The following is a 21579-nucleotide window of genomic DNA, read 5'->3' as shown; positions in this document are numbered from 1 at the left end:
ACTGAAAAAGAATGGCTACAACAGAAATACAAATCACTAACCATACTATACAGACAGACATAGTACAGCAAGGAACACAGTTGCCAGCAAAGAGAGCACACTTGACTTAACTCACCAAGTAAAAACTGGTTCAGAACAATGACCGGAGCGCGAGCATACAGACCAAGCTCACACAGATCAAGCACAATGCATTCTGGGGTCTCTTCTGATTGGTTCCATCAACTCTGAAAGGATGCACTGCACTGCATACCACACAAGACCCCTCCCCAAATCACCCACCCCCCTCACCTTTCTTTTACCTGCTCAGGTTGAACTGTGACCAGAAGAGTCAAAGCTAGCCACAGAAACTGCACTTTCAAAGTATTTATCACACAGACATGATCAGGTACAGTATTTACTTGGGAATTATATGGTAAAATGGTAATTACATAAGAATAACCAACTAGTTAACATTAAATTACTGATTGTTACAGATTGTTTAAGATTCATTAAAACCTCTAGGCACCGTTTAGTACATACCAGATACAAAATTACCAATTGTGTTGAAAGTAAGTATCAAAAACTACCCATTGATACCACAATTTCCTAGTAAGCGAATACCAGTGGAAACAATATAACAAAGTGCTATCACAAAATCTGTTAACTAATAAAACAACAGGGCTAAACCACTTAGTTTCAATTGTGGTAATTTGACAAACAGGTATTTGTTGGTTATAGTACTTTATTGGTTTATAACATGGGGCAGCAAGGCAACATGGTTTCAACAAGTACTTCACCTGTCATTGCAACACACTTCTAGCATTACAACTACTGAAGCTCTTTGCTTGTATTTGCAATACTGGCCTCTTGTAGAACTACAAGGTTCTACATGACAAATACCTAGTGTTCTCATCCAAACCAAGAGTCAGTGTCTTTACTATGAGGAGAAAGCAACACCCTTTTATGCCCAAGACACCAAAACCAGTTTGAGTTAGAGTAATAAATCAAAATTCCAGGTAGATCCGGTTAAGATCTGAGGAGCTCACGAGAAGTTCACATTAAATGCACTGATACACATTCTCAATAAGTTATCAGTGTAGGCTGCTGGTGTGTTTAGTGTATAAGACTTGGAGGGCTATAGCTGTTTTCCCCAAGGCACAGATATGGAATGAAACAGAAAATAAACATGCAAGGAGGACTAAAATGAACTTTAAAATATCAAGGGGGGGATTCAAACACATTTATTAAATCATACAAAAATATGCCATTTGAAAGAAACAGTAAAATAATGACATTGTGGGAAACAAACATGTTGCTGTGAAATCATAAATTGTAATGAAAATACTGGTACGGCATTCAAAAAAACCCTTGTGTAAAATTTGATTGGGGTTATTAGTCACATTTTGCAGTAGAGTAGAAAGGTTCAGTAAGCCACATAACTTCCTCCTGTAGCCTCTAACGACAACCTAACTCCTAAGTCTTGCAAGCTTTCAGCCCCTGCATTCTCCATATTATGTCAACATGGGCAAGACATTAGAAAACCCACTCAAATGTGTTTCAGAAAACACAAGTAGCAGAAAACAAAAATATACATTTTCAGTACAAATAAATAGGATTGATTTAACATAACTTATTATTTGGTAAATTAGCATTAGCAAGCAAGTTAACATTAGCTGCTAGGCTAGCTACAGCTAGCTTCACTCCACAGTGACAGAGGCTTGTGAATGCTTTGCACCACACACTGACTGACATCTCAAAGGCCTACACTTAAAAAAAAACATCATTAGTGAAATAGTAGTCCTAGTTCCAAATCACAATTTTAAATGAAGTCGAAGCATATAGACATGACAAAACAACAAAAATATATTTTAAGTAAAAGTCTGATACTAAAAAAAGCTAAAAACAAACTAAAAGTATATGGGATAGGGTGGGGTCAAGTCAGTCAATTCAGGAATTCCAATTCAATTAATAAATTCCAATTCAATAATTGAAAAACAGGGCATCTATGTTCAATAATTTGTCAACAAACTGAAAGGGAAGCCATGTATCTTTCAAATTCTTTCCATTTACGAATTTCACATTTAAATCACTTCCTGAATTGACTTCAATTCAAATTGACCTCAACCTTGGCCGGTATGGGACCCATAGACTTACATGGACCCACGAGAAGAGCACATTCATGACGAAGTCATGGGTAACATAGAGCTACTACAGTGTATACCAATTCAACAGTTCCGTTTCAAGCATGATTGGATAAAAACATTGAAAGAAAAACAGCAGCCCCAGCAGCAGGACACCCAAGGCCTTGACTGACGTACATGTGCAAATGTGGCCAACGTTTGTGAAATAAGTTGATTCCCTTGCCGTTCTGCGCTGCTGTTGAGTTTCATCAAGCTTACTGCAAGATAACAATCCCCCCCAAAACACACGCACGTCAGGCAAATACAGTCTTTGGGAAAAAACTGTAGATACTGTACAGTGCATATGGAAATAAACATGATGCATTCTTAAGCTACAGTATAGATAAGAGGACTGGTTTCCCCTTCCTCTTTAAGGGTAGCTAAGCGTCATTCACAGTAATAATACGGATTAAATATAATTGGTAACAATGTGTGATCCCACTTTCTCTCAACGGTATACTGACTTGTACAATACATATTCGTACATATACGTATGACCTATATAACCATGATATGCCATCCGACATATACATACTGCAACTGCCTATGGAATAGATCCAGCAGGATTCTACTAGGCTATGTCATGAAAACTAAAGGCTTGTGCGGTGTCATGTCTGTCTGGGCCAGGGTCAATGTCCCCTCAGCATGCGTCACAGCTTAGATCAACACGGTACACACACACACACCTCAAATACAAAAAGGCGCCCACACACACAAAAGGGGGTGGAATGAATCACCTTTCACGTCCTTGATGAAAAGCTTTGGTCCACTCAACAGCAGTTGAGAAATCGGCTCATGTGAGATGCGTTGCTGGTATGTGAAAGGTAAAGCACTGGTATGCGAGTTAGAATGGTCCGACTGATATTGTGTCCGTGTCATGCCTGATAAGTGCCTTATCGTTATAGGCTCAGTTTGCTCTTCTAAAAGCATACTACAAGCTCTATGCAGACGCGAATATCGAAGTGTCGCAATGTCGTTTTCATCACAAAAGGGGCGGCTCCTTGTAAAAAGGTCTGGCGTTCGGTGTACTGTTTTACTACCTGAAAATTGAGACATGCAGTATCATTACTTCTGCAGCCGTGGGGGCAGTATTATTGCTTGATTCCTTGATCTGATATATATATATATATATATGCGATTCATCAAAGTAGACTATTTTGCATTGATAACCAAATATAAGCTCAGCAACTGTTCAAAAAGTAAACCAAAAAAAGAATCCACCCAAAACGGTATTTGTTTAGAAATAATAACTAGTGATTACAGGCTACTGTGAAATGGTAGAACCTGCTGTAGCCAACTTGCTAGCCATGTGCTTTTTTACTCCATGACCAAAACATGCTTTTCTATTTTTAACTGATATGGGAATGAATACACAAGCACTATATCAAACGGGGATAATGTTTTAGGTTACACCAGCAAGTAGAAGAATATTTGCCAGGGCATATTTCTAAATGATAAATCTGATTATTTCACATGGAGATGTGGGAAGCTAAAAAGACTAGCTAGCTTGCTATGTTTTAGCCAGGTTAAAGCCAGCTAGCTCCTATAAGCAAGGGAAGGCTACTGTTCCTTGTTTTCCAAAAAATGAAAAGACCAAAATAAAAAAATAAAAAATAAAGGGAGGGACCGGAAAGGATATCCTGTTGCCAAAAGGTGTCCTCTACTCCACCCACACACATAGATCAACCGAGTTACGCTTGTAGTAACCTTAAGAGCCTGTCAACGCATACAAATATAATGACATTATATTTCTATGTGTCAAAGCACAACACTCCACATCTTCCCTTGGCTTTTGGCTTGAGAAAACCTACAAAACAAAAACATTACAATGGGCCTAATACCCACACTGGCATGTTTGACAGATACAGGACTTCAAACCTGTCAGTAGATATTGAAGCACACATGAAATGATGAATCAAGTCTACATGCAAAGCCTCAATCTGAGCCAGGCAATCCCTTCAGGCCCCTAAAGTCTGACATTCTAGACAGGCAGCCGGAAGGGCTTCCCTCAGCTCTGCAGGGACACCAAGCACACAAGGGATGCATTTCAAACTCATAAAAGACACACCCTCGTCCACTTACCCTCGCCTTATTCCCTAGGGGGAATCCCCACAGCCATATTTGTCATCGGTCCAAATGATTAGCCAAGCAAAGGAAGTTTGCAACGTAAGCCCCTCAGCCCTCGTTTTTAATAGAGTTTGCGAGTGTACAATTATGTTCGCGTCAGGGTCTGAGACACCCCATAATTCAATTCGCGATGATTGTACATCCGCTAAGAAAAGTCCGCCAAAACTTAAAACCTCAACGTCAATATGGAGTCAACATACAAGTGTAAGTAAAAACGAATGTAAAGAAGTTACAAATTGTGCTACACAAACATGTCTCGTAAAAGTAATGATGTTTTTGTTTGGTTATCTTTTGGAAATTGTAGAAATAAAATATTTTCCTTCTTCAGAAGATCCAGCTAGACATGCTAACGTTATTTAGCTAATTCATTTGTTAGCTATGATACAGTAGGCATATTTGAATAATTATGTAGTTAATATAAGTAGACATGCACTCATAATTGGCTGTCGCGCATATAAAGCACCCACAAGCTGATGTGGGTGAATGAAAACCCAATCGTTGCGGGATGAACGAGTGAACGAATTTCCGGGCAAGGGCGGTCCATTTAAAAATCATGCCTTCCTCCCTCGCCCTGCAAGTGTATACTTGTCAGACGTCATGGGCGTGTCTGTTAAATGTTTGGATTGCAGCCACGGACACACAAATAAAAAATAAAAAAATTACAGTAACCCAGGTAGGATCAATTATCATTCATCACCAGTACATAATGTGACATTACATTATGTTAAAAAAAAAAAAAAAAAATTATAGAAATAAATAATCCTCTTGATAATTTATATAAATATATGAAGTCATATATGGGTGTAGAAAGGGGACAGGAGAAGGTGGGAGGTAGGGAGGTGAGGGGGGGTCCTAGTTGCGCTCCCCGACACTCTCCATCCTATAGACTACAGTGGTGGAGCTGTCCTCGTGGCAATCAGTGGGCACCACCTTTTTCCACAGAGAGTCTTTGAGAGCTAGCTCTTGCTGAAGGCTCTCGTAATCCATTGGTCCGAAGGTAAACTGCTGTTTCAAGCAACATGGGATAACAGATTAGTCGGGTCTGCCTGCACATGCCACGAGTGCGGCAGCTCTAGGGATGTGTGTGTGTGTGTGTGTGACTATCTATGCGTGGTTGGTAATGTGTTAAGTTCTGTAACTATGTAATGGAGAATGTGTCGGCCTTTCTTTATTGTGTCTATGACTGCTTGGCGTGTGTCTATGTCTGGTTTGCTCTGACAGAGATGCCACTTGCCTCTCAACATACTGATTAAAACACTATTAGACCAAAAGGAAAGGATAATTCAAAATCAATCCTAACCTTTCATTAATATTTGTTAACCAAGCATGCCAAAGCTTACTGACCTTGAGATTAAACAAAATTAAAATGACAATCCCCTCCAAAAGGGCAAACCAGATAAACAAGTGAATTCCCCAAAAAATATCTAAAATTATCAAACATCCACAAACATAATCCAAATGTCAATAAATTAGAGTGTACTGTAGCTATCTAAATAACTAGGGCAACAAATTTTCTTTAGGAACTCTCATTAGCGGCCCTTAAGGTATTTGGCTACAGCCAATTTAGCACCATTAAAATCAGGCACATTCTGTCATTCTGGGAAGGTGTGGTAACAATGGAAGAGGGGTGCGTCTGTGTGTGGAGGGGATGGTTGTTTCTATGTGTACTCACCCTCTGGTCGCCTCCCTCCCTGCGAGGATCGTGCTTCTTGGCAAAGTGCCTCAGGTTGTCGTAGTTGTGGAAGTTAAAGAGAGACACCAGGTCCTGAAACGCATAGAATGAGAGAGGGTCATGTTCAGAGGGAGGGAGGGAGACACAGAGAGAAAAAGACAGACAGAGTGACAGACAGAGAGAGCGAGTGAGACAGAGGGTGAAAGAAACAGAAAGAGAGAGCTCGGACTAAAAATCTAAACTCGAGTGTATCAGAATAGCGGTGGGGCCCGGGATTCGATCCTCATGCGGACATGTCCGTACATGTCATGTGCTGAAGGCGGTGACGCTAACCATTTGTCTAGTGGCAATGCCAGGTCACATGAGTAGGTAGAGTTAACACCAGAATTAGTACCAGCTAGAGAACACCTGGCCTTGATGGACCCTCCTTCCAGCCAATGACGCATCAGCATTCTAACAGTCTAATAAACACATTTCATATATGCTATCGGAAGAATAATAATTTGGTTGTGTTTATGAAGGTCTTACGTAATATTAGAATACTAAAAAACTATTACTTCAAATAATAATTGTATGAGCTTATGTTACTCTAGTCTATAAATAAAAACGAAAAACCACTAATTCAAGAGTTAAATCCATCATAACGGAATCATTATAATTTCGTTTTTGCAGGTTTAAAGAAACATTGTGATAATAAGAAAATGTATATAAAAAAAAAAAACAATAGCATATTTTAATGTATTATGTTACTAGTCTTTGCTTAGTAGCCAGAGCAATGCTGCCTCACAAGTGGCCATATGCTGAAAGTATGGACAACCCAGACATTCTTGTAAAAAGTGATATTTGGAAATATTTATTTATTTGACAACGGTAATTGTCATAAACGGCAGAATATGCCTTTCTGAAACTATATAGAAATCAAAATGTTTTACCTGCATGTGACTCTGAAGGATGATTTGATAAGGTGATGGTCCTTTCCCTGCATCTGTCATTTCTAAGCTATGTCCATCTCTTCATGTACAATTTTACAACTGATAATATTGTCACTCAGACTATTGTCAATTTAATCTTATCTTTAGGCTAACTCTTATTACGTATGAAATTAGTTTCGGTATAGTTGATGAGCCGGCTGTGCAGGCTGACTGGCATCGTTTGCTTCCCCGCGCTCATCAACTTGGATAGAGTCAAGGATATGTTTTGCATTATTCTAAAGGCCTACTGCAACAGCATGTTTTCATTTCCCTTACAATAAATTGGATTAGCAATAGAGTAATAGTAAATAAAACAGTAACAGCTTCTTTTTACAAAGTAAAACATGAAAGAGAATGATATCAACCCGCAAGGCGCGCATTCAAATTATCTGGTATAAACATGAGCGCCAAGGCTGATAAATAAGCATAAAACTCATCATTACACTATTGTTGTTCCAAATTAAAATCAACCTCTTCTCCCTCCTTGTCGTTCAGCTAGGCCTAATTTTGAATTCAATTGGGAAGTAAAGTGCACAATTAATCGCCCATTCATCCATTTGTCCATTCAGTGAGGAGAGAGAGACTCATTAGCACGTGGCTGAGTAAAGGCTCTAAATCATTTTCTGTTTGTGATTAATAAAAATAAAAAAAATAATAATAAATTACAAAAAAATAAATAAATTATCGGACAAATGAGCAATACAAAACAAACATTTTGAAACAAATAAAAAATAAATCAGGGAAGGAGCAGGAGGTTTCTTTTCTTTAAAAAATAAATAAAATCAAAACATCAGTGGCCGTTGGCCTATGGCAGTTCTAGTGTTAAAGAACATTGCGTTCTTGAACTACATGTTGACAGTGATCCCTGCATTGTTTTCCAGCCATGCGATCTAATCAATCATCACTTTGTTATTAAGGAGCAGACTAGCGTGGGGCCTCTCTCTTCGGCTCAGAGCTGTATCTGTATGTAACCTCACCGCCAATGACTGGGCCTCAATGAGAAAGCACCTACTAGTTCACTATGGGATATCACAAGTAAACATACATCTTCATACAGTATGTACCATTCATAAATCTTGTTATGCAACACAAGTCATACTGCATACCATTGTGTGAAATGCCATAACCAGCTTAGTTGGCGCAAACAGAAACTAGCATCCATCCAATTTTTTTTATACTTGTTTGAGTAGAGTAGACAGTAGAGAGTAGAGTATTACTTTATTGATCCCAACTTGGGAAATTGTTTTATGCGTCTGTGTCTATGTACTCGTCTGCACAATGAGTTTCTTTGCAGGAACAATAAAGTTTGAATTGTAGCATGAAGAATAGCTTAGGTTCCGAATCAAACTGTATGCATTCACTTCCCCCGTGACGCAGCAAAATAGAGGAGTCAGACAGTGACTTATGAATTAATAATGCCTGGCGGGGAAGGGATAAATGACTAGGGGGGAGAGGAGAGAGATGACGAAGCTACTTGGGCCCGGAAATGCACTAAATAAGGTGTTTCTGTGAGGCCTTGTCAGATGCTCCAGGAGGACTAGTTGGCTAGGCTAGCTCATTTCTGATGGTAGAAGAATTAATATGCAGTGGCGGCTCAGGGAGCGGGAGATAAGAAAGGGCGATATATAATAAGATGTAGAAATATGATCATGTGTGAGGGTGGTAGTAGTAATGTGTGTGTGTGTGTGTGGGGGGGGCTGAGTATGTCTATGCGGAGGTGTCAATGTGTGTTTGTCAGTGTGTCCCCGTACCGTGCAGAACTGAATGCCTCTGACACTGTTGCCCAGCTTGTCCAGTGGGGGAGACCAGCACATGATGCCCATGACGTTGGGCACCACCAGAAGGATGCCCCCTGCCACGCCCGACTTGGCTGGCAAGCCCACCTAGAGACACAAAGATGCAGGGAGAGGTTACCCACAACTCTGTGGACATCAGGGCCCAAAATGTAAGAAGTGCATTGTCTAGGATAAGCTCCTCTTATTCATTATGATCTAAGACAAAAGTGATCCAATATTAACAATCATACTCAGACTCAAGGTGAATACAGGCCCAGGGCATTATACACACTAAGAGTAAGAGACAGACAGACACACAGAGTGAAAGCAATGAAGGAAAGCACAGCAGGGATCAACTAGATTCAGCCGCTGGGCCAATTCTTTTCTTGAGAGGATGGTCTGGGGAATAATTTGTAGACTGCAAATTGACCGCAAGAAGCCCAAACAGATATAAAATTTGACTAATACATAACCATTTCAAACCATGTTTACATTTGTATATGATCACGTGTCTCCCTATTATGCGTGGGAATACTTGATTGGATAATCGCGCAACATCTGATTGGATAATCCTCCATGGGGGCTATAGGTAGACCATTGACCTGGTTTGTTCTGGCAAGGACAGGGACTGGAGCCCAGTGGAGGGCAATTGGGGACATTGTGGGGCAGAGACAGGCTGGATGGGACTAAAAGGGTCATATTGGGCAGGAGGAAAAGGCAGATTTTGTCAGAGAGTGGCAGTATTAGGCAGAATAAGCTGTGCTTTAACTGGACCACAAAAGTCAATGTTGTGGACTGACACTCAAGGTGCATCTCAATAGTGTAAAATGGCTTCCTTTTCTTGTCTCCTCTTTCATCTGCACTTTTCTGAAGAAAAAAAAACAGGCCAGGTGAAAGCAATTTTTTTTGTCAGAGCAGATAAAGAACGGGAGACTGTGGAACATTTATATACAGCAGTGTTGTGGTGCTATATGAGCTATGGCGGTGAGGGACAGTATACTCACGTGGAAGGCGAACTGGCCAGAGAAGTCGTACATGCCGCAGGAGTGCATGAGGCTCAGCGTGTCACGCACTGCCTCCGGGCTCAGCACGCGCTCACCCGTGATTGGACAGAAGCCGCCGTTGGCCAGGGTGGCCGCCATGACACTGGCGCTCTCGCAGGTCACCTCGATGGAGCATAGCTGGAGGGACACAGACAGTTACAACACAAATGTAAGATCAAGCCAAACAGTTATAGTGATAGAAATATATTAATATAGAACTGTGAGTCTAGGGCATTGCGTACTCAATTCTTCTCCTGTCACAATATTGCCCCCAATCTGGATGAAAACATACTACAGTATAATCAAAATAGAGTGTATGCATAGAAAATTAAAACAATATACTATAATCAAAGTATATGCATTTACATGGAGTATAATGTACCCAGTACAACTACTCCTCTCTCTTGTCCTTCTATGGTTTTAGGAAAGGCTCCAGGTTATGCGAGTTCTCAGTGGGCCAAGGCAAACATTACCAAAGGACCAGCATGACCGGAGCCTATAGGTCAGTGGGCTGCCAACGCGACACCAGAGAAGAAGGCTGTCAACACCTAAAGGGATGTGACGTCAACACAGCTATCCCATTACACACATGCGTGCGCATACACACATTTCCCTTCTCAGCCAGAGAAGCACATGAACAAAGTCAGTCACCAGACCCAAAAAGAGAGAGGGGGAGGATTCACAATCCAGCCATTGCAATAAGCCTGTCCTCCCCATTTCTCCCTCCACTGGCAGTGTGTAGTTGTTGTGGGCTGTCTGTCTGTATGTACCTGGAAGTAGAAATCCAGAATGGACGTCATGTCTGTCCCCTCAGGAAAACACTGCAGAGAGAGAGAGAGGGGGGGAATAGAAAATGAGGAATGAACAGACAGATTACATCCATGCAATATATTTTGACATGACTGACGTGCTGTTCTGTATTTCAGCAATCTTAGATTATACATTGGACAGAGATAGAGAGCGAGATGGCTTAAGTTCAGTTACTCCTTATTAAGGAAAGATAGAGTAGCTCCTAAATCAAAATAAATACAGTTGAAGTCAGAAATGTACATACACCTTAGCCAAATACATTTAAAACTCAGCTTTTCACAATTCCTGTCATTTAATCCTAGTAAAAATTCCCTGTCTTAGGTCAGAAGGATCGCCACTTTATTTTAAGAATGTGAAATGTCAGAATAATAGTAGAGAGTGATTTATTTTAGCTTTTATTTATTTCACCACATTCCCAGTGGGTCAGAAGTTTACATACACTCAATTAGTATTTGGTAGCATTGCCTATAAATTGTTTAACTTGGGTCAAACGTTTCAGGTAGCCTTCCACAAGCTTCCCACAATAAGTTGGGTGAATTTTGGCCCATTCCTCCTGACAGAGCTGGTGTAACTGAGTCAGGTTTGTAGGCCTCCTTGCTCGCACACGCCTTTTCAGTTCTGCCCACAAATTTTCTATAGGATTGAAGTGATGGCCACTCCCAATTCCTTGACTTTGTTGTCCTTAAGCCATTTTGCCATGATGTCAAGCAAAGAGGCACTGAAGCTGAAGGCCTTCAAATACATCCACAGGTACACCTCCAATTGACTCAAATCATGTCAATTAGCCTATCAGAAGCTTCTAAAGCCATGACATAATTTTATGGAATTTTCCAAGCTGTTTAAAGGCACAGTCAACTTAGTGAATGTAAACTTCTGACCCACTGGAATTGTGATACAGTGAATTATAAGTGAAATAATCTGTCTGTAAACAATTGTTGGAAAAACTACTTGTGTAATGCACACAGTAGATGTCCTAACCGACTTGCCAAAACTATAGTTTGTTAACAAGACATTTGTGGAGTGGTTGAAAAACGAGTTTTAATGACTCCAGCCTAAGTTTATGTAAACTTCCGACTTCAACTGTAAATAATTTCCACCTACTAGCACTGACTTTGCTGCTAGCTAATTAATTTTTTTAAATGTACTTTCTATGATTGAGATATGTGGCTTTCTGATTGAGATATGTGGCTTTCCCCCTGGCTACAGTATCTTAAGATGAATGCACTAACTGTAAGTCGCTCTGGATAAGAGTGTCTGCTAAATGACTCAAATTTAAACGTAAAGGCAGCTCTCCGACTTAGCGAGTTGTACAATGCGAACAGCAAACAGTGCCAAGTAAGAGAACAGGGAGGATAAGAGGAAGTGGAAAGATGAGAGGGAGAGATAGCATCACGGTTCTGACCTTCTTTTCTTTCAGGTAGTAACCGATAGCGAAATTCCTGTCTCCTGACTCACGCTCCGACTGGAACCTGGGTAACAAAGAACACATCAAGAGTTAAGTCTACACCCATGTGAATTGGTGTGTTTTCTTCCACCACATTCCTTCATTGCGTCAAAATTAAAAGCCCTCTTCCAAATGAGATCATGAGCCTACTGTGATTAACTTCTGTAAACATCCAGACTTTAGACTGCATGCTTGCAGTCTAAACAATGATGAATCATGGAAAGGAGAAGGAGGCCACACAAAGGGGCTGCATCTGAAATGGTGTCCTATTACCTATTTACTGCATTACTTTTGACCAGGGCCCACACAGTGCACTGTATACAGCGCATTCGGAAAGTATTCAGACCCCTTGACTTTTTCCACATTTTGTAACCTTACAGCCTTATTCTAAAGTGGATTAAATAAATGTTTTTACCCATCAATCTACACACAAAACCCCATAATGACATAATGAAAACAGGTTAATTTTTTTTAAACAAATGTATTAAAAATTAAAAACAGAAATACCTTATTTACATAAGTATTCAGACCCTTTGCTATGAGACTCAATTTTGTTCAGCTGCATCCTGTTTCCATTGATCATCCTTGAAATGTTTCTACAACTTTATAGGAGTCCACCTGTGGTAAACTCAATTAATTGACCATGATTTTGGAAAGGCACACACACCCGTCTATATAAGGTACCACAGTTGACAGTGCACGTCAGAGCAAAAACCAAGCCATAAGGTCGAAGGAATTGTCCGTAGAGCTCTGAGACAGGATTGTGTCGAGGCACAGATCTGGGGAAGGGTACGAGAAATGTTTTGCAGCATTGAAGGTCCCCAAGAACACAGTGGCCTCCATCATTCTTAAATGGAAGAAGTTTGGAACCACCACAACTTTTCCTAGAGCTGGCTGCCCGGCCAAAGTGAGCAATCGGCGGAGAAGGGCCTTGGTCAGAGAGGTGACCAAGAACCCAATGGTCAGTCTGACAGTGCTCCAGAGTTCATCTGTGGAGACAGGAGAACCTTCCAGAAGGACAACCATCTCTGCAGCATTCCACCAATTAGGCCTTTAATGGTAGAGTGGCCAGACGGAAACCACTTCTCAGTAAAAGGCGCATGACAGGCAGCTCGGAGTTTGCCCAAAGGCACTTAAAGGACTCGCAGGCCATGAGAAACAAGAATCTCTGGTATGATGAAACCAAGATTGACATTTTTGATCTGAATGCAAAGCGTCACATCTGAAGGAAACCTGGCACCATCTCTACGGTAAAGCATGGTGGTGGCAGCATCATGCTGTGGGAATGTTTTTCAGAGGCAGGGACTGGGAGACTAGTTAGGATTGAGGGAAAGATGAACGGAGAAAAGTCCAGAGAGATCCTTGATGAGAACCTGCTCCAGAGTGCTTAGGACCTCATACTGGGGCGAAGGTTCACCTACCAACAGGACAACGACCCTAAGCACATAGCCAACAAAATGCAGGAGTAGCTTCGGGACAAGTCTCTGAATGCCCTTGAGTGGCCTAGCCAGAGCCCGGACTTGGACATGATCAAACTTCTCTTGAGAGACCTGAAAATAGCTGTGCAGCGACACTCCCCATCCAACCTGACAGACCTTGAGAGGATCTGTAGAGAAGAATGGGAGAAACTCACCAAATACAGGTGTGCCAAGCTTGCAGCTTCATACCCAAGAAGATTCAAGGCTGTAATCGCTGCCAAAAGTGCTTCAACAAAGTACTGAGTAAAGGGTCTGAATACTTATGTAAATTAGATATTTCAGTAATACATTTTATTTGTAATAAATGTGCAAACATTTCTAACAATCAGTTTTTGCTTTGTCATTATGGGGTATTGTGTGTAGATTGATGAGGGGGAAAGAATGTTTTAATACATTTTAGAATAAGGCTGTAACGTAACAAAATGTGGAAAAAGTCAAGGTCTGAATGCACTGTAGGGAATAGGGTGCCACTCTCTACTTACGTGGCGTTGCTGAAGCCTACATACTCATTTCCTGCCATCTTATTCAGGAAGTTCATGACCTGGAAATGAAACAACGAAATCAGTTAAACTTTTTTTCTAACATACATTACCTAAAACAACCACAAAATACCCCATACAACTCCAAACAGCTGCCACAATGCACAAAAAGTTGTATTAAACTTGAGTTTACTTACATAGTCAAACTTCTCAGCATTGCTCGCTCCCTGCTGAAAAGTAATAGAAAAGGTATTAAGTCAAGTTTGTTGGACAAAGAGAAAATATTTACAGCAGAATGAAAGTAAATACATAAGCCTTGGCTTAAATAATAATGCTGTCATACACAAAAACGAATGATCAGTTTGATGCATTATAAATGCAAAGTTAACTGAGCTTCGGTGAAACCTAGACAAACATACACAATTCAACATGGATGAAGAGAATCTGACGGGTGTTAAATAGTTAAAGAGAGAAGTATAATGAATTTATAGAGTCAATAGACAGTTAATGAGTGGGCTTTGGTTGGAATCAAATTAATGAAGATGATCCGTCATAGTCACATTTTGTATTTTTGTATATAAATGTAACACTAGGTCTGGCACAATTACATATAACCGTGTAACCGACGGTCATGGTTACCATATAACCAATGGTTATGGATGAATTATAACCATCATAACCATTAAAAAATAGAATATATCAGTTATAGTTATCAGAATATACACGTTCTTTAAAAAAAATGTTTTGGGGGGCGCATTTGTGCGGTTGAGTCCGTTTCTGCCATAACAACTTTTTTGCCCCTTGCTGAAGCAAGAAAGGTGTTGTAGCAAACGATGAATAAATGTTCTTGGAACATCTAACCCTGGCAATAGGTCATACTTGCATAACTCTGATGAAAGAGATAAATGTGCGCAATTGTTCTGCATGGAATAATCGGAAATGGGTAGTTCTGACAATGCTCTTCAACAGGTGATGATATTAAAACCAAAATAGTTAACATTTATTTAATAATCCTTTGAAAGTGGCACGTAGCTACCTGTCAATGGTTTTAGCGGATCCTGGGGTCTCCTTTCACCCTAGCAGCCAAGTTGTACACTCGGCACCATATTGTGACGTTTTATTGATAACCTATTTGCCTGGTAAACTCATGGGTACACTCGTAATAGCTGCCTGGTATTGTGACGCAATAATTTCCATGGTAATGTAGAATGTTCATTGAATTTATGTTAAAGATGCACTATGCAAAAGTCGCTCCGCCATTTCCTGATTGCTACAATTCTAATAGTTCTCCTAATTTCAGTTTATGTGACAAAACAAGCAAATATAGTGTATAGTAAAAGACGCAAAAACAAAAACTAAAGAACGGGAAGCATAGAAATAACTCACAGTAGCACAGATCTACCACTTCTTTATGAATTTGGTAGGGTCGCCTAAAAGGTTACATATTGCAGCTTTAAATGTGGCTCATGCAATGGATATTTTGTAATGTCAGTTGAATCAACAAATCACACTTCCTATTTGAACGGTTATTACAGAGACTGCAGTCATTTGGCTGTCCAATTATTTTCATCCAAAATTCCATGTCCGTCACAGCCCTATTTAACACTTATTTTAGTGCCGTGCAGTGTGTGTGTGTGTGTGTGTGTGTGTGTGTGTGTGTATTATAGGCTAACACGTGTCCTGTGAACAGCTCTGTTGATAGCCTGGGAGACTAAACAGAAGAGCGGGAGGTAGAGAGGGAGCAAAGGAAGGCGCAAGGGAGGAAAAAAATTAAACGATCTTCCTTGTCACTTGATCTAGTATGCTCTTATTTCTTTACTATTACTGGCTTTGCTAGACATTGTCAAAACAAAAAAGGCATGCATGTCTATTGACTTCAGCCTGCTTCATATATTCAGAGAAAAATACTTTGCTTCCAGACAGCATTCTAACATATGTATCGGTACACATAACCAAGTAAAACAAAAAATTACAGTGGTATGTTGAAAGAGATGCTAAATGGGGCTATCGATGCATCTTTTCTATCCGGGCTTGTTCAATGGGAGGGAGAAAAGGAAGAAAAATGACCAACGTCATTTACCAACGACATGGCAGTGGTGGTCATAATATCCCACCGTTCCTAAGTCTGCAAAATATGCAACAACATACACAAAAAAAAGACACACGAAGCCATCAAAACCATGGTTACATAGTCGGGGTGTGGCCCCGGTGGCGTTGTCATGGACACACAGTGGGGTGTGTAAGCCCAACATATTTCCTGTGAGTGGTGTAATCAGCTCTACACTATGCTATATGATGCACATGCGGGTACATACTGAGAGAGACAGGGCATTGAGAGGGACACAGACATAGTTATCTATTAAGTGACACATAGACGACAAGTAAAGACAAAACCACTGGATTTTTCGATGTTTCACAGGCAAAATGTATGAACAGAAAGAACCCACCCACATATGACCTTGTCAATGAATGGAGGAGAATGCAGCTTGCTCAGGAGTAGCTGTTATACTCGCAGTGCCTGTGTAATGTTGTGGAAAAAACTCACATGGGAATAAAATGGACACCCAGACAGAGTAACAACACCTTTCAAATCAACTCCATGCGTGGCTTAACCCAATAAAAACATGTACCTTTCAGTGTGTGTGTGTGTGTGTGTGTGTGTATAGTATGTGGTGTGTGCTCCTGTTTCCATGTACAGGTATGTGAAGGCGTAGCCTCTCCGTGGGGGGGTGTGTGCATACTCTGTATACACTTAGCTGCTTGGTAGGCCAACATGCGGGTCTCGATTTCCATAGCCGATTCGTGTCCATCAGTCACACACCACGAAGTCTGGTAGGACATACACGAGCACTTGGAAAAGTAATGGACATCTCCATCTGTTTATCATTTGGTGCATAATATTTCAACGAAAGGGGGGGGGGGGGGGTCAGTATAATGGATGAGTTGTTTCACGAAATGGCGCCGGAGGCTTGACCAATTGTGCACATAATATTTCTGCCACCGTCTCTTATGACCGAAAAGAGCTTCTGGGTATCAGGACAGCGATTACTCTGCTCGTACTGGACGAACATTTTTTCTTTAACGAATCAGACGCAAAGGATTTACTTCAGGCACCCGACAAGGCCCAAATCCCCGTCATTCGCATGAAGAAGAGACAGCGATATCGGGGACGTAGGTCAGGGTGCCTTGTAAAGTTCCGAAGGCGAGTGGGTAATCTGCCTCTACTATCAGTCCTATTAGCCAACGTGCAATCATTGGATAATAAAATGGATGAGCTCCAATCAAGACCATCCTACCAACAGGACATTAAAAACTGTAATATCTTATGTTTCACTGAGTCGTGGCTGAACGACGACATGGATAACATACAGCTGGCTGGGTATTCGGTGCATCGGCAAGATAGCACAGCTGCCTCCGGTAAGACAAGGTGTGGCTGTCTGTGTCTATTTGTAAATAACAGCTAGAAATCTAATATTAAGGAAGTCTCAAGGTTTTTCTCGCCTGAGGTAGAGTATCTCATGAGAAGCTGTAGACCACACTATTTACCAAGACAGTTTATCTATATTTGTCACCACAAACCGATGCTGGCACTAAGACCGCACTCAACAAGCTGTATAAGGCCATAAGCAAACAAGAAAATGCTCATCCAGAGGTGGCGCTCCTAATGGCAGGGGACTTTAATGCAGGGAAACTTAAATCCGGTTGACCCATTTTCTACCAGCATGTTACATGTGCAACCAGAGAGAAGAAAAAAAATCAAAAATCAAATCAAAAACTCTAGACCACCTTCACTCCACACACAGAGACGCGTACAAAGCTCTCACTCGCCCTCCATTTGGCAAATCTGACCATATCTCTATCCTCCTGATTCCGAAAGCAGGAAGTAACAGTGACCCGCTCAATATAGAAGTGATCAGATGACGCAGATGCTAAGCTACAGGACTGTTTTGCTAGCCCAGACTGGAATATGTTCCCGGGATTCATCCGATGGCATTGAGGAGTACACCACATCAGTCACTGGCTTCATAAATAAGTGCATCGATGACGTCGTCCCCACAGTGACCGTACATACATACCCCAACCAGAAGCCATGAATTACAGGGAACATTTGCACTGAGGTAAAGGGTAGAGCTGCCGCTTTCAAGGAACGGGACTCTAACCCGGAAGCTTATAAGAAATCCCGCTATGCCCTCCGACAAACCATCAAACAGACAAAGCATCAATACAGGACTAAGATCAAATCGTACTACACCGGCTCCGACGCTCGTCGGATGTGGCAGGGCTTTCAAAATATTACGAACTACAAAAGGGAAGCACAGCTGCGAGCTTCCCAGTGACACAAGCGTACTAGACGAGCTAAATGACTTTGAAGCTCGCTTCGAGGCAAGCAACACTGAAGCATGCATGAGAGCATAGCTGTTCCGGACGACTGTGTGATCACGCTCTCAGCAGCCGATGTAAATAAGACCTTTAAACAGGTCATCATTCACAAGGCCGCAGGGCCAGACGGATTACCAGGACGTGTACTCCAAGCATGCGCTGACAAGCGTCATCACTGACATTTTCAACCTGTCACTGACTGAGTCTTTAAAACCAACATGTTTCAAGCAGTACACCACAGTCCCTGTGCCCAAGAATGCTAAGGTAACCTGCCTAAATGACTACCGACCCATAGCACTCACGTGTGTAGCCATGAAGTACTTTGAAAGGCTGGTCATGGCTCACATCAACACCATTATCCCAGAAACCCTAGACCACCTCCAATTTGCATACCGCCCCAACAGATCCACAGATGATGCAATCTCTATTGCACTCCACACTGCCCTTTCCCACCTGGACAAAAGGAACACCTACGTGAGAATGGTATTCATTGACTACACCTCAGCGTTCAACACCATAGTGCCCTCAAAGCTCATCACTAAGCTAAGGACCCTGGGACTAAACACCTCCCTCTGCAACTGGATCCTGGACTTCCTGACGGGCTGCCTCCAGGTGGTAGGGGTAGGTAACACATCCGCCACGCTGATCCAAAACACGGGGGCCCCTCAGGTGTGCGTGCTCAGTCCCCTCCTGTATTCCCTGTTCACTCTTGACAGCAAGGCCAAGCACAACTCCAACACCATCATTAAGTTTGCAGATGACAACAGTGGTAGACCTGATCACCGACAACAATGAGACAGCCTATAGGGAGGAGGTCAGAGACCTGACAGTGTGGTGCCAGGATAACAACCTCTCCCTCAACATGATCAAGACAAAGGCGCTGATTGTGGACTATTGTAAAAGGAGGACCGAGCACGCCCCCCATTCTCATCAACGGGGCTGTGGTGGAGCAGGTTGAGAGCTTCAAGTTCCTTGGTGTCCACATCACCAGCAAGCGATCATGGTCCAAACACACCAAGACAGTCGTGAAGAGGGCACGACAACGCCTATTCCCACTCAGGAGACTGAAAAGATTTGCCATGGGTCCTCAGATCCTCAAAAGGTTATACAGCTGCACCATCGAGTGCATCCTGACTGGTTGCATCACCGCCTGGTACGGCAACTGCTCAGCCTCCCTCTGCAAGGCACTACAGAGGGTAGTGCGTACGGCCCAGTACATCACTGTGGCCAAGCTTCCTGCCATCCGGGGCCTCTATACCAGGTGGTGTCAGAGGAAGGCCCTAAAAATTGCCAAAGACTCAAGCCACCCTAGTCATAGACTGTTCTCTCTGCTACCGCACGGCAAACGACACCGGAGTGCGAAGTCTAAGTCCAAAAGGCTTCTTAACAGCTTCTACTCCCAAGCAATAAGACACATGAATAGCTAATCAAATGGTACCCGGACTCTTTCTGACAGTGAGTGGCGGGTCAACAACAAGCCTGCTCCCAGATCTGTTTGTGCTTTCTTGCCAACTCCTATAGTCGATGTCACGCAAATGACCATAGGAGATGGGGAGACCGCACAAACAGATCAGACCAAACAACATACGTGTCCTATAGTCCCAGAAAAAGTAGCCTAATCCTCAGAGGAGCTCCTAGAACAATGGTCAATTCCACAACAAAACAAGCCTCACATTAATGTTCAACGAGTCTCAACAAGCAACGAGAACAGACAATCACTTCTGTGATGTTTGCATTTACTCTGTTCCTATTGGTCCATCCTCTCCAAAGAGCAGACAGATGAGGTGACACCCTCCTGTCCTCAGGAGTCGAGAGACGACAACAATGAGAAGATGAGAGAGACAGTTTATTAGGTCTAGACAGGTGTGGAGAGGCACAGAAGACTGGGGTTAAGCTAATGACTACACAACTAGAAAAAAAGGGTTCCAAAAGAGTTCCTCAGCTGTCCCCATAGGAGAACCCTATATTTTGGGTTTCATGTAGAACCCTCTGTGGAAATGGTTTTACATGGAACCCAAAAGGATTCTACCTAGAACCAAAAGGACTCTTCCCTCGAACCAAAAAGGGTTATCCTAAGGGGACAGCTGAAGTATCATTTAAGGTTCCTAGTATCTTTTTTTGTAATAGTGTAGCAAACCTCTTAGAGGGACACCAAAAGCTAGCACTAGCTTCTCCGATTGACCAGCTCAGGATCAATGCCTGTTTAAAGAGGAAAAATTGTTTCCATGAAGAAAAGAGAGTGAACCAAATAAGTAGATGGAATAAGTTTAGCGGCTTTTGAAATATATTTGACAAGTCATGCTTATTTAATGGAATTAAATTGGTGCGTGAGTAAATTCGTTATGCATTTTATTTAATCACACGCGCATATCATACAGATGCAGCGCCTTTGAGTGAAAAATCTGTCAGACAGCACGATAGTTGCTGCTCTAGGTCCTCAAACAGCTCTTTCCTTGCTGCTGGAGTGAAAGGTGCTTTTATAAACCCAATCATTGCGTAACAACTCTAAAGGCAATCACCTTTAGAGTTGACTATTATTAGTCAAGGCAATCACCTTTAGAGTTGACTATTATTAGTCAAGGCAATCACCTTTAGAGTTGACTATTATTAGTCAAGGCAATCACCTTTAGACTATTATTATTTCTCAACTAGTAATTATTCGCCTGTGCATAGGTAACAGAAGGCAGGTTTCATTCACGCGTCACACGACTTTGCAATGAGCTGGAGGCAGTATGCATTTTGAAAACATGTACTTAATTGTTTGAAACCTGAACGTTTTACTACATATTATGTATCCGACCATATCCGTGGCATTTGGAAGTCTTCCATATGCCATTGAAAGCAGTAGCCTATTTGTCTCATGTTCTATTCGTTTTCAAATCAACTTTATTTAATTGTCCAGTAGCCAAAGGCACAATCCTAGTCATATTAGCAACCCATGCTAGTCTTTGCATCTTTAGATCTCCCCTCTTTCTACATTTCTAATGGATATTTTCATCTCTGTGGTTTCCCACTGATTGCATAATGGAATGAACATCCGCGCCTAGCCTACTGCCTTGTCTGCATTGCTGCGCTTATAATGTGAAGATAATAGTTTATCAACATTTTAAGCTAAATGTTCTGATCTGTTGTATCAGCCTCATTGCTTTTTAACGTTGTTTTATGGAGCCTACTGGTTGTATTACTTTGGGATCTATAGTCCTACAACTGTCCCAGAGTCAGTTTGGAATAGGCTATTTCT

The 21579-nt window shown here is 41.7% G+C and overlaps 1 protein-coding gene across 7 annotated transcripts in view; it reads right to left on the bottom strand.

Annotated features, from left to right (window-relative positions):
* Positions 1 to 21579, bottom strand: part of LOC106586143 (glutaminase kidney isoform, mitochondrial-like) — a 60283-nt gene that overhangs the window by 6483 nt on the left and 32221 nt on the right. For 2 of the 7 annotated variants that reach the window (XM_014173045.3, XM_014173046.3), the window contains exons 8-15: positions 14156 to 14188; positions 13962 to 14020; positions 11960 to 12026; positions 10518 to 10568; positions 9709 to 9885; positions 8681 to 8812; positions 5959 to 6051; positions 1205 to 5288 (exon numbers count right to left, since the gene is read on the bottom strand). In XM_014173045.3, coding sequence (XP_014028520.1) covers positions 5139 to 5288; positions 5959 to 6051; positions 8681 to 8812; positions 9709 to 9885; positions 10518 to 10568; positions 11960 to 12026; positions 13962 to 14020; positions 14156 to 14188 — 762 coding nt within the window. In that variant the 3' untranslated portion in view covers positions 1205 to 5138. Of the gene's footprint in view, positions 1 to 1204; positions 5292 to 5958; positions 6052 to 8680; positions 8813 to 9708; positions 9886 to 10517; positions 10569 to 11959; positions 12027 to 13961; positions 14021 to 14155; positions 14189 to 21579 lie in introns of those variants that run through there. The other 5 variants (XM_014173040.3, XM_014173042.3, XM_014173041.3 and 2 more) reach the window with 3 other exon arrangements.

The sequence above is a fragment of the Salmo salar genome, chromosome 25 (assembly GCF_965601325.2).
Source record: "Salmo salar chromosome 25, fSalSal1, whole genome shotgun sequence".
Lineage (NCBI taxonomy): Eukaryota > Metazoa > Chordata > Actinopteri > Salmoniformes > Salmonidae > Salmo > Salmo salar.
The sequence above is the reverse complement of the archived record's forward strand: the minus strand, read 5'-3'. Positions and strand labels throughout refer to the sequence as shown.